This window comes from Idiotropiscis lumnitzeri, chromosome 3 (assembly GCF_059441095.1).
Source record: "Idiotropiscis lumnitzeri isolate Australia: NSW breed Sydney's pygmy pipehorse chromosome 3, RoL_Ilum_1.0, whole genome shotgun sequence".
Classification (NCBI taxonomy): Eukaryota; Metazoa; Chordata; class Actinopteri; order Syngnathiformes; family Syngnathidae; genus Idiotropiscis; species Idiotropiscis lumnitzeri.
The window spans coordinates 14,163,978-14,176,393 of NC_142393.1; the positions used below are offsets into that span (position 1 = coordinate 14,163,978).

The following is a 12,416-nucleotide window of genomic DNA, read 5'->3' on the forward strand; positions in this document are numbered from 1 at the left end:
AACATTTTATATGCATTTTATCTTAAACCTAAACTATAAGACAAAAAAATTGGATATAACAAATATGATACGGTTTATTGTAATACAGATTACTTTATTGTTAGAAAATACATCGGAAGAGTACCTTGAAAAAATAAAAAGCATATTAAATCTTAATCACAATAAGGAAAAAAAATCACAGATTTATTTTCAATATAATTGAGCCCTTTTATTCGTCAAACGACGTACATTGAACTGACTTCACTGCCACATTACAGTGTTCGTATCTCAAATGTGCGCTCGCAAGTCAAAGCCAAATGACGGCTTGTATCTCAAATGTCATAAATCCGGTCACTCGTATCTCAAGGAATCACTGTAATGTCTTCCAGAGTCTAAATTGTCATTTTTAAAATTTTGCCAAAAAAGGACGCTCTTTTCAGCCCTTTTTGACATTCAGTATTTTCCACACGCACAAATACATAAATAAGTCAATCTTCTCTCTCCGCTGTCAGAAATTGTGTTCCAAGCAGCTCCGTTTTCTATTAATAGAGATGAGTTCCATGCGTGATGGTTGTCTGCATGTTTCCAACTGCCGTGCGTCATCGCGATTCTGTCTTTCTTCTGAGCTTTCTCATCTCAGCATGCCTGACCCATCACACTTACTAATTTCAGCCCGTTACGAATCACGCTGTAGGTGTGTGTTTTGACACTGTGAATGCGTCAGGCTGGAGGAAGATCCCCAAACGCATACCCTCTGGTTGCACTTGATTCCGTAGCTAACGTCATGCCACTTCAAGTTCTTCTTTTTCTTCTTGTGTCTTAGCCAGGAACAGAGCATGCTGCAGACGGAGTATTATTTAAGAAAAAAAAAAAGGGCTGCCAAAATACAATAGTGGCATTCTTTCCATTGGCACTCCAGATGCCCTTAGATGTTGTTTGTTTGTGTTTTGTGACACCATGGCAGGCTGCTGTGTATTGTTTTGTTTGTTTTGTTTTGTTTTTCTCAACTCCGCTAAGGAAGTTATGTGCCTCATCCTGGATTTGCATGTTTTATGCAAAATGGATACCGTTTTTTTTTTTTTGTTTTGTTTTTTTTACAGTTTAAGGATGTGCCTGTCACAATTTGGTTATACTGATAAAGTCATAGAATTACATGAAATAATCTGTAACCTGAGAATTATGGAAATGAAATTCACAAGAAAAAATCCTAACTTCCTGTAAGAAAAATAGCATGATTAAAAGATTTTTTTAAAGTATTTTTTAATTCATATAATGCAAAACATCAACTAGAATTAATTAAAATGGGAGAATTTCAAGCGAGCAATTAAAGTATTTTTTTTCAATATTTCTATACACTGGCTTTTGTCACTTGAACATTGACAACATACATTTTTTTCATACACGTAAAAATGTGTTCACTTGAATAAAAGTTAGAATATCAACTTTTTACAAAATGTGCTGTTTGGAGGGTCAGAAGTTGTCAAACCAAATTTCTGATTATCATTATTTCCTTCTTTTCCTCCATTCCTCAGATTGTCACGTGTCCGCTTATGGAGATTCTTATTACGTACGTTATATTGGCTCTGCTTTAAACAGGCAGAATGAAAGTACCCTTTTTTGTGCTTCCAGTTGCTGAGAGGCGAGGTGCATACATGCCACTATTCAATGGAGACTCTTACCTGGAATTCAAGGGGCTGCATCTTTACGGACATGATCTGCGGTGAGTTCATTTTTTTTTTTTTCATGCATCCATAAATTTGTGCTACTCAACCAACACGCAACACTTGGACGTACGTTTGACCTCTCTGCATGTGCTTTGCATACAGCCAAAAAGTCAGCATGACAGTGGTTCTGATGGCCAATGACTCCAACGGCCTGATCTTCTACAACGGGCAAAAATCTGACGGAAAAGGAGACTTCATCTCTTTATCCCTCAGCGAGGGCTTCCTGGAGTTTCGCTATGACCTTGGCAAGGGGCCTGCTACCATCAGGTTGGCATAGAATGACTCTCATAATAAGATATTCAAATTGATTACATTTTATTTGACTTTCTTGTACATTTCCTGATAATGTTTGCCCTAGTTGCTTACACATTGAGGTGGGTTTGTTATCCAGGAGTAAAGAAGCCATCCGACTCAACGTGTGGAACACCGTCAGCTTGGAGCGTTCCAACCGCAAAGGCGAGATCATGGTGAACAAGAAGGACGCCGTTCGAGGAGAGGCGCCGGTAAATGTGCAGCTCGTGCTGATGTTGTCTTGCTTTTAGCATGCTGAGCTTTTGGGCCGATGTGATGCTTTGCCATGCTTGGGGCGCGCTTCCTGTTGTTGTTACATCAACTGCTCCTCTCATGTCATGACGGAAAATCCCCATCAACTCTTGCTACTGTTTGCGTTCTTCTTGCGATCGTATGTTTTTAAGCTATATGTTCAACACTCGCTGCAGCAAGAGGTGGCAAAATCGCCCCATTCAGCTTGTTTAGCTGCATTTTTTCCCCTCAGTTGTAGTGTACATTTATGCATAAGAGCATCTGATTTATGGTAATTCCCGTGTGTATACATGTCTTTAAAACTCACAACTTTGGCAATGAGATGGTTTTCATAAGTTTCTTGTAAACAAACTGGCTGTTTTTAAACTGAAATCCACGCTGAAAACCAGCCCCTGTGGCTTTTTGCAGAATGCCAGAGTCTGACATCCATCAAATTTAGAGGTAGAGCTGCAGATAACGGAGGACGCTTTTGACAAGCTGTCTTGATTCTTGGAATCCTGTAATTCCATTTTTTTTTTTTTTTGGGCAGCCTTTCATTCCATTGAGGTAACTTAGACACCCCAAAGAAAAATAGCCTCAGGAGTGCACCCGTACTTTTATGAAGTCAGACAGTTAAGAGGCAGATAGCGGCATCATGAAACTCTTTAGCAGGTGCACAGATTTAAATGGTGGCTCAACCTTTCGCCGGATAAGTCGCCATGAGCCGTCCAATTACATTAAACTGTGTAATTTGTGATTATGAACATGCATTTTGTTAACTCCCGTCATCTCCTCGCAATCAACACAGCAAATTTTCCTCTTCGCTGCTTCCCTGCCGCCGCCTTCTTTCATCATCCATATGGTAATTGTGTCTTACTCCTGCAATAGAGGCAGAAAATTTTCATAAAATAAGGGGAGAGAAACGCACAGAAGGCAGTGGAGGATGGTGATGGTCCGTTGGGACCGTAAGGGATGAGCTGAAGCAAGTTAAAGAGCTTTAGAGCCGAGTGACGGCACTCTTCAAATAAAATGTACGCACATGCCGGAATGGACTTATATATTTATATACAGGATATATTGCATGCTGGGACGGTACATCATAGCAAGGACAGCTCAGGCTGGCAGCATGATGAAGCACATACTTTCAAAGGCGCAGACAGAAGAAATAACATTTTTGGTTCACCTCACATCACGACTGCACGTCCTCAAATGAGGCTTATTGAAGGCCACTTTTCAGTTTCAGGGCTCGGTTTTCATCTATTCCTAATGACATTTCTTCTTCTTGCATGATCTTTCAACAAGTATTTTCATTTGCGTTTATATGTGCATGTACAGGATTGATACTAATGATAATGCTGGACTGTGTGCTGTGTCTCATATTCGTACAGCTCAGGCTATGCCCTTGCTTATTTAAAGATCTATTTTATGAGACACGGTAATGTGCAAACGCCTTCAGCCACCATAACATTTTTGGTTTTGGCAATCAATCTGTAATTATTTCCAGGTCATTATTGAATTGTTTATCAGCTGCTGCTCTTCACTGCATGCAGCGTGACTTTCTCTGTCAACATGACAGTAAGCTTCAGCTTTACAGATGTTGTCCAGTTAACAATCTACCATGACACATGAATGACAAAAACCAAGTCAATAAAAGTACAATTTTCTCACTTATATGAGTTAATGAAGAGAAGAAAAATGATTGTTTTATATTATAATTAAGATAATGGTAATGATTTCACTTCATTTCTATACATTTCTGCAAGTTTTTCCATTTTCAAATGATCACTTGTGCGACTCTTGCAGGAAATAACAATATCCCATCACTGTGAGCTATTATTAGCCAGACCAGCGATCTAGTCATGTGGTCTTTTGGGACCACCTGCTGCCACTGGCTCTATGTTGGTGACGCCTGGCATAAAAAAACTTTTTTTAAAAAAGCAGACATTTTTAAAACTAAACTTTGGGCATATGTTTGGCCTGTCTGTGCATGAAGGCGCTTAATGTGTGCATGTTGCTGTAGGTTCCGGCATGTCTCACTCTGCACTTTTACCGGCTTTCTAATAACTTTATTCCTCCCTATGTTGTGTTTTCTTTCTCTATGATGTGCTGTCTGGATATAAGAAATCACGCAAGGTAATAAGACAAGTCACACCTTAGCCCATGTTTCATTTGGAGCCATTCACGATGTCCTCTCACTCCCACCTCTCTTTGTGTCGTGAAAGAAAAACAGTGGGCAGCTTTGCAGAAAAACTTGTCATTTCATAAGCCTGCGTGCGCACACACTCACTGCACTGAGGCAGGGAGCTCTATAAAAACACACTTTGGCTTTCACCTCAGTCCATCTGCTGCGGGGGCGGATGGGGTGTGAAGGTGGGAGGGAAGAACGAAGCGGAGGCAGCCATCGTTGTTTTTTTAAGCGGCAACAAACGTCTTCATTAGCCCTGCGTAGGTGGGGATATCACATCGGGCCGTGCAGCTGTTGGCAGTCAGAGCAAAAGACGGTGAAAAATGGATCCACCAAGTCCGTTAGAGGTACAGAGGAGCAAATCCGCGTTGTTCTTTTGTCATCTGCTCTCGCTTGTTTTGTAAACACAAACAGTCCTCCGTCCTATTACAAGTCCCCCGTCACCCACTCGCTCAGCCCCACAGTACCCCAAACGTACAGTGAACTTCAGCGGGCTGCAAACACTCCATCAAGCCAGTTGTGTCCTCTCTCACAAGAGCCAAGTAAACGACACTATTTCCTTGGATGATATCCCACTTTAGTGTCACAAAAACACAAGTTGGGTTTTTTTCTGCAGTGGCATCTGTGGTGGAGGAAAGCTGTAAAAAAAAAAAACGTACTCGTATGTCTTTCTGTCTCATGGCGCCATTAGCTCAAATACAATAAGCGTCATGACGCAAAAATGAGTGCACCTCAATAGATCCGAAAAATGTGCACCGTATCCAATTAGAACGTTTTGTAATGGCTTTCATAGATTGAAATAATCACGCAATGGAGGCAGAGGTTTTCTTGCCATTTCATTTGGGAGTTAGCAGAAATAAACTTTCCGTGGACTAAGCAAGGGTCAATTAAAATATGGACTGGAATTATTTTTGGCACTTTTTACTACTTTTTGTACTACAAAGGGGAAGTCAAACTACCCCCAAAAAAATAATTGCTATAAAACGTTCCATGCGCCTTGACTCGTGTAAACATGGCTTCCATATTGATATTGCTTTTAGTCACTGCAGGGGGCGGCCATTTTGTCATTTCCGTCGACTGAAAAAATCACAGTCGCTCAGGTAACGAACAATCACGACTCACCTGTTTTTTGAAGCTGAGTGTTAGATATTTTTTTTTCAACGACAGCAAATTGTTTTCCGAAACAATAAAGATGGAGAAAGCCTTGTACTTATGTATCCTAAACACTATATCGTGTGTTTAGCTTATAACTGGCAAATGAACTCCAAAACAAATTTATCAAGTCACGTTTTAAGAATTTGAGCATCGCACAATAATAATTCATAAATGATTCATATTCATTTTATATATTATCGCAACTGTCCTTTGTATGTGTGCGTATGGAATTTTCATTGTGTAACCCAATTTGCTGCCCTTCAGCGGATGACAACATTGGCGAAGCAGAGCGAATACGTTCACATCTGTGTCCAGCCACCTTGGCCTGAGCCCCCGATAGGTCTCTGTTGGATGCATCAACACAATCTCAGCTTTAGCCAAGCGTCTCTGCCTCCTGCACTCCAAATCCCCGCCAAAATAAAAGCAGCTCGCCTTCACAAAGCCTGTTTATTTGGCCTCTTCCATCATTTTTCCAGCAATTAACTCCATGTTTCTCCTGTGGCAATTTGTGGCCCACTTTTCTTTTCCTTCGATGTGTGCCAAGCCATTTTGCTTTAGAAATATATATATAAATAATATGGTGTTCTGACCGATAGTCCTGCCCCATGTGGTAGTGGGTTCGGGTTGAACAATTCAATTCCGGTGCAGATTTGTGTTAACATTGGATTGAACATTTTGAATAATGCATGCAACCACAATGGCCAACTTTGACGATATGAAGATTTACAATTGTTTTGTGTTGATGCATATTAGGATTGTTCTGCCTTGGTGGGGGTCTGCGTTCTACTCTGTGCTGTTCTCTTCTGAAATGTCTTTAAGAGACATTCATATCTCAAGATGATTGTCTTTTGTACTTGCTTTTAATGCCTCACATCTAGAAGATAATTGACCACCCTCTCAGCTGACATAGAAATTAATTATTTTGTAATACATCCACTGCGCTGATGTGAGTCGAGGGTGAGGAAGTGCGGTTATAGCCTCGGCGGGCTCCAAAACGAATGTGGATCATTTTAATGGCAGAATCCATTTATTACAGAGGCATATGTGCAAATGCGCTACATTAATAACCCTCTTTATATATATCAACTAAAAGGATGCAACTTATTTCAGGCTCACAGGACACAAAACATATGAACGCATAAACCATCATGTCCTGAATAGAAATGCACTGCAGGAACAGATTACACTTTAAAGCAATCTTTGGATTTTTTTTTTCATCATTAATTTGTCTTAGTTGAAAGCAATTTGTTATCCTGTCTCATCAGAACCTCCATGTGGACCTTAACCTGAAAGAGTCTCTACTTGTCGGTGGGGCTCCTGACTATAGCCGACTTGCACGCAGTGCCGCACTCACAGAAGGCTTCAAGGGAACGATCCAAAAGGTAAATGTTTGGAAGTCTATTTCCTGAAGGACTGTTGTGACGTTGCCTCTGCCTTTGGCGTTTTTACAGTGGAGCCACTGAAGTCGAATAAAAACCCGGAGTTTGAACTATGATGTCATGATTGCACTTTCACATATCACATTAGCATCAAAAAGATTAATACCGTATTTCTATGAGTGATGACAACAAATAAAAGTATATGCCAGGTGCTCATTAAGACGTGGCCAACTTGACTATAAGTCATCAATGAAAATAAGAATGGAATATGTGCTCAATGCTAGGTGATTTCTTTCCCTATATTTGCATCCGTTATCTCATCTAAGATGGATTTAAAAGCATTTACACTCTGAGATGACTTTACTTATGTTGGCAGCTTATTCCACGTGCAGCATCACAGCTAAATGCAGCTTCCCCGTGTTTACTTTGAACTCTGGGCTCGACTAATTGACCCATGGCAACAGATCTCTGAAAAGGTTCCACAGAACTCTGTAATGACATATACATACATTTGTCATTTGCATATTCTTTTGGCCCATACAAATGTCAAGCAATTGTATAATCGTTGTCAAGTTGTCACTTTATCCACTGTCATATTAATGTTTTTTTTTATATATATATTCTAAGATCACTCTGTGGCTCTGCTCATTTGGATGAGCATGCCATGTACTTAATAATAGAATGCACATTTTGAAGTCCCTTTTTTATTTTCCCTTAGATCTTTCCCCAACTTTTCCATTCCCGTCTCTCGCTTTTCAGTAAAATTACAAAAATAGCCTAGCTGAACAAAGGCAGGATGTTACTCTTTGCATAAACTTGTCATTAGTTCACTTCTACAAAGTTTCCCCTGACACTTTGGAGAAAATTATAAGCTAAATGTGGCGTTTGTCTTGCGTGGCCACTGGAGAGAAGTTAATTATTTAGAAAAGGTGTTTGAGGACGATGCCGATAACACTGTGCATGTTAGTCTTTCTCCTTCAGTGGTGTATGTGATTGTACTTAAACATGATATCTCGTCCGCCAAAGCAAAGCAAAGTGCAGTTGATGAATAGCTTTTGCTCTATGGTTCCGCCAACAATTTCAAAGTGTCCCTCATCGTCTAAAACCATCTCAGACAGGATACAAATGATATGCAGGGTTGCTTAATCTAATCTTTGCTTGGCATTATCAGATTTGACTGCCTGACGTCATTCTGTTTTTTTTTGCAATAGATCATTTTGATGGGCACGCCCATCCTCAGAGAAGAGAACGCCCTGCGCTCGCAAAATCTGGCCATGTTCCAGGAGCACGCATGTTCCCGGGAACCTTGCCACAATGGGGGGCGCTGCAACCCCCAACTGGACACTTATGAGTGCGTGTGTCTCAGTGGCTACTCCGGGGGACACTGTCAGAACAGTAAGTTACTTGGCACCTTATAGAGAACTATGAGGTGCAGTTATTTTTTTTATATTATTATTATTTATTATTATTTGTTGTTATTATTTTATTATTATTCTATTATTATTGTTTTATTTTTACATTATTATTATTTATTATTATTTGTTGTTATTTTATTATTATTGTTTTATTGTTGTTTTATTTTATTATTATTATTATTATTATTATTATTATTATTAGTATTATTATTATTATTATTGCTATGTCCATGTCACAAACAACAAACAATAGTGAATTTGTTCTATTTTTGGAATTTGTGCAGCATGGGCTTTCTTTTTTTATGGCGCTCTTGTAGAATTGAAAAAAAAAAAGGTTGACTTAATCTACAGAAAATGGATTGATGCACAATTCAAAATTCTGATGAGCGCAAGCTGAACGATGTGTGCAGTTGAGTTAATATCATTGGGTTTAATGAAGAGTGAAAGTCTATTGAAACGTTTGAAGCTCCGATTCATTTCAATGTGTAGAATTCTACAAAAGCAGGTCATAATTAAGCAATATAACATGTAATTAATCCTTACCAGCCGGTATTATTGTTCCTTGGTCTTAAACCTAAGTAGCACTTAGGGAAATGACTAAGTGAATCAAGTGGCACATTTGCAACAGGTGACTCCATGTAGCTTTTTATGCCTGACACCTCGAAATGAACCGTGGCTCAATGTATCTTGCAAAAACATTCCCGCCTCTGCCATTAACCTTGTGCACGTGGCCATCTGTCCTTTTTACGTTAATTAAATATGCGCCAGCACTCCCATGTCGGCTCTGATGACTGAACCTTCCCTCTTATTGATCGGCGTGAGCTCATCCACTCAACAATCCCCCGCTCTCCCATCCTGCCCCTTCCTTTGCAGCCATTTATGAGAAGTCTGCCGGGACCGAGACAGAGGCCATTGCCTTTGACGGGCGGACGTTCATCGAATACCACAACGCCGTCACGAGGAGGTAAGGAAGAAGACAAGAGCATGTGGCCATCTATTTCGCCGAATGCTTCAGTTCCATCCTAATTGGCGTATTAACCAAATAAACCCTCCGTCTATCTGTGTCGCCCGACCTTCACTAAGCTGCGATGACAAGCTTGATGATATCATCAGCTCACACGCTTCAGGGGGACTAGCAGCGAGCTAATAGGCCTTCTTTTCACACAATTTCAGTAATTACCAAGACGTTCAACAATCAAAGTGTTGCCCTGAGTAAACGATGTTGTCTTTTTGCATGATGACAGCTGTGTGAGTCCTGCAATTTCTGACATTTTACAAAAGGGTAAAGCTGATAGCATCAGTGTAAAAGAGCTTCGTAGAGGAGGTATTACACATGAAGAAAACAAAAGGTTGTGTCCCTCTAGGCTCCTGGTTTGACGTTTGTACTTCACCAGAGTGAATTTTGCCACAGGGAGGATTTGAAACAATCTCTGAATAGAAAGCAAATAAATGGCTCTACGTCCCGTATTTGTCAAAGCAAACCCCAAATAACAAACGTTTGCATAATGCGCTCCCCCAACACTGTCTGTCTTTTGTGTGTTGCTTGTTTTGTCCAGTGTTAGTCTTGACCTCTTCCGTCTTTGTGTGTCTGTTCTCACATAAAATGTCCCTCGCTGTCTTTCCTTTCCCACCAAAGCCAACTGACCAATGAGATCCCAGAGTAAGTAGACGATGTCTATTGGGAAATTGCCCAGCCTCAAATCAAGCCTAACTAACAGCAACAAATGGTTCATTTTTGGAAAATTAACATACCTGAAGACACTCAAAACATCCAGTTTCCAGTCATGTTCTCATCTCCATGCAGACAATAATCATCCCAACCAACTATACAAGTCCAATATCCCTTCCATTCAGCTCCATATTTCAGTTTGACAGATTTCGTTATCTTCACGCCATTTTGCAGTGTCATTAGATCCTTTCTGTCCCCCGTCCGCCCCTATTGCAAAGAGAAGCATGAATGTGTGCATGATAAGCATTGTGGCCGTACCCCAGAGAAATTGAATTGCTTTATTGGAAATGTGCAATATTTTATGCATGTGTCGTAAACAAAATGGACTGCACTAAATGGTGTTAGCTGGATTGCGGAACGTGAACGAGACCCCCACTTGAAAACCAACCGGAGGAGGATATACTGACCTAGTTTCAGGCGCTTGGACATTTATTCCCGATCATTAGCCTGGTAAGTACGGGAAGCCCAATTTCGAAAAACGTTACTTGATTCGGACCAGATTTCCAATAGTTGCCCTTTTGTTTTGTTTTTCTGATATCAGGAGCGTCATGTTAATCACATATGTGCCCCCTTCCCTTGTAGATGGGACCTCATTTGAGAGCTCTTACAGTGTGTATCCACAGGCATCAATCTCACTTAACAGTAGGGGGGGGGGGACAGCGACTCCTCTGAGCCAGACTGTCAAAAGTTTAATGGATGTCACATTTAGTAAAGAGCCCCGATGAATTTGAGTCTAAGTAAGCGGAGCTCGGCCACAGTGCTCTGCAGGTGCACGGATCAATTCGCCTTGATTTGATTTGGTAACGGAAATGAATACATTTCTCACAAAGGCCATTGAGGGCTCGGCGAGGGCGCAAAAGTCAAACGTTCACCTCGGGTTAATGGTCGTACCGCTCGGAGCGTCCTTTGATGGCTTTCCCCGCGTTGCCCGCATCTAAAAGCTTCGGTCGATTTGACTCCGGGCTTATTATTTCAATGACAAATCACATGTGGCGATGACTGCCGTGGCACTTGACCCCATTTTTTTGGGACCAGTGTGTCTCATTCACCGCTCAAGTTAATTGATGCTACACTGTGGCATACTTGCCTCATTTGTATCAAGTCGTTTTTCAGGAAATTGGCTGCGGGCTGAATGAGGTCTTTGTGCTTGGTGCAGACGCTGGCTATGAATACACTTTATCTTGATGTTCTTCTTTAAAAGATGCTTGTTCCCAGGGCATTTTGGCACATTAGCAACCTTGATCCAATCGCGGTGCCCTAGAGAGCCACCTTTCATGGTCGCCGTGTGAATGAGGCACAAAGGATGGACATTGGGGTGAAGTGTCACAATGATTACACGTTGTGGGAAATGTGGTACATAACTGCCTGTTTTCATATAATAAAGTCCATTTCCAACAAGTAATTATATTTCACAAATGAGACACTCTTAATTGTTAAAAAGCTGTGTTCAAAGCAAAACAAAAAGGCCCCAGAGATTGTGAACTAATTGTGTTTGCGTTCGATTGCACAAATCAACGGTAATAAAATGAAGTAACTGCATCACATTGGTTCTTGTGGAATCAAATAAAAATTGCAGTCAGGTTGCAGTCCAGTTGAAGCCACTGCCTGCATGCCAGAAAATATTTGCCAGCCAAGCTCGCTCTATTTTCTTTCCATCAGTATTTACAACAACCGTTGTTTTTATCTGCCGTCTTTTTCGAGCATGAGCGTCACATGACTGACGACGGTAATAAGCTGGAATTTGTTTTGTTGGGAATCGACAATTTGACCGTCAGCGGTAATGACAAGCTACTGTTTCCTTTTTGGCAGCGTTGGATAATTGTTTAAGATAAAGTTTTGCTGAAACACTTCATTGATTTCCTTTGAACAAAAGTAAGCGGTGAAGTGAAAATGGAGAGATGGATTGGATGGATGGACATTATCTGTGCGGGGCATTTTTTTTTTTGTGTGACATCACGTTCAGGTTGCGATGTATCCGACTTCCACTGCGCTTTTCCTATGACTGTATTTTTCTCGAATGCAACTTTAGACCGCAAACTAACTGAGCATGTATTATTTATAGCAATAATTCTTGCCATTGCTTCAAGATAGCGATGACACAATATCACGCATCCGATGCAAATAATCTAAATGTGCTCTGGAAAATTGCCTGGCTCAACAATCAATCAATCATTTTAACATTCCCATCGCTTGTCGAAAACTTTCTTTGATCGCTAGCGACAATCTCCATGCTGGATATTGCTGTGAAGCACCGTTAGCTTTTTTTCAACTTTAGGTCGCAACAACCCTCCTTCCCTCTCTGTCCTTCTGGTCTCTCCGCTTACGTTG

General features: G+C 40.7%; 1 protein-coding gene across 5 annotated transcripts in view; it reads left to right on the forward strand.

The window, feature by feature from the left end:
* Nucleotides 1-12,416, forward strand: part of agrn (agrin) — a 213,450-nt gene that overhangs the window by 191,719 nt on the left and 9,315 nt on the right. For all 5 annotated transcript variants that reach the window (XM_088289716.1, XM_088289720.1, XM_088289718.1 and 2 more), the window contains 6 exons: nucleotides 1,609-1,699; nucleotides 1,806-1,970; nucleotides 2,095-2,206; nucleotides 6,831-6,947; nucleotides 8,156-8,339; nucleotides 9,233-9,323. In XM_088289716.1, the coding sequence (XP_088145842.1) occupies nucleotides 1,609-1,699; nucleotides 1,806-1,970; nucleotides 2,095-2,206; nucleotides 6,831-6,947; nucleotides 8,156-8,339; nucleotides 9,233-9,323 (760 nt within the window). The remainder of the gene's footprint in view (nucleotides 1-1,608; nucleotides 1,700-1,805; nucleotides 1,971-2,094; nucleotides 2,207-6,830; nucleotides 6,948-8,155; nucleotides 8,340-9,232; nucleotides 9,324-12,416) is intronic.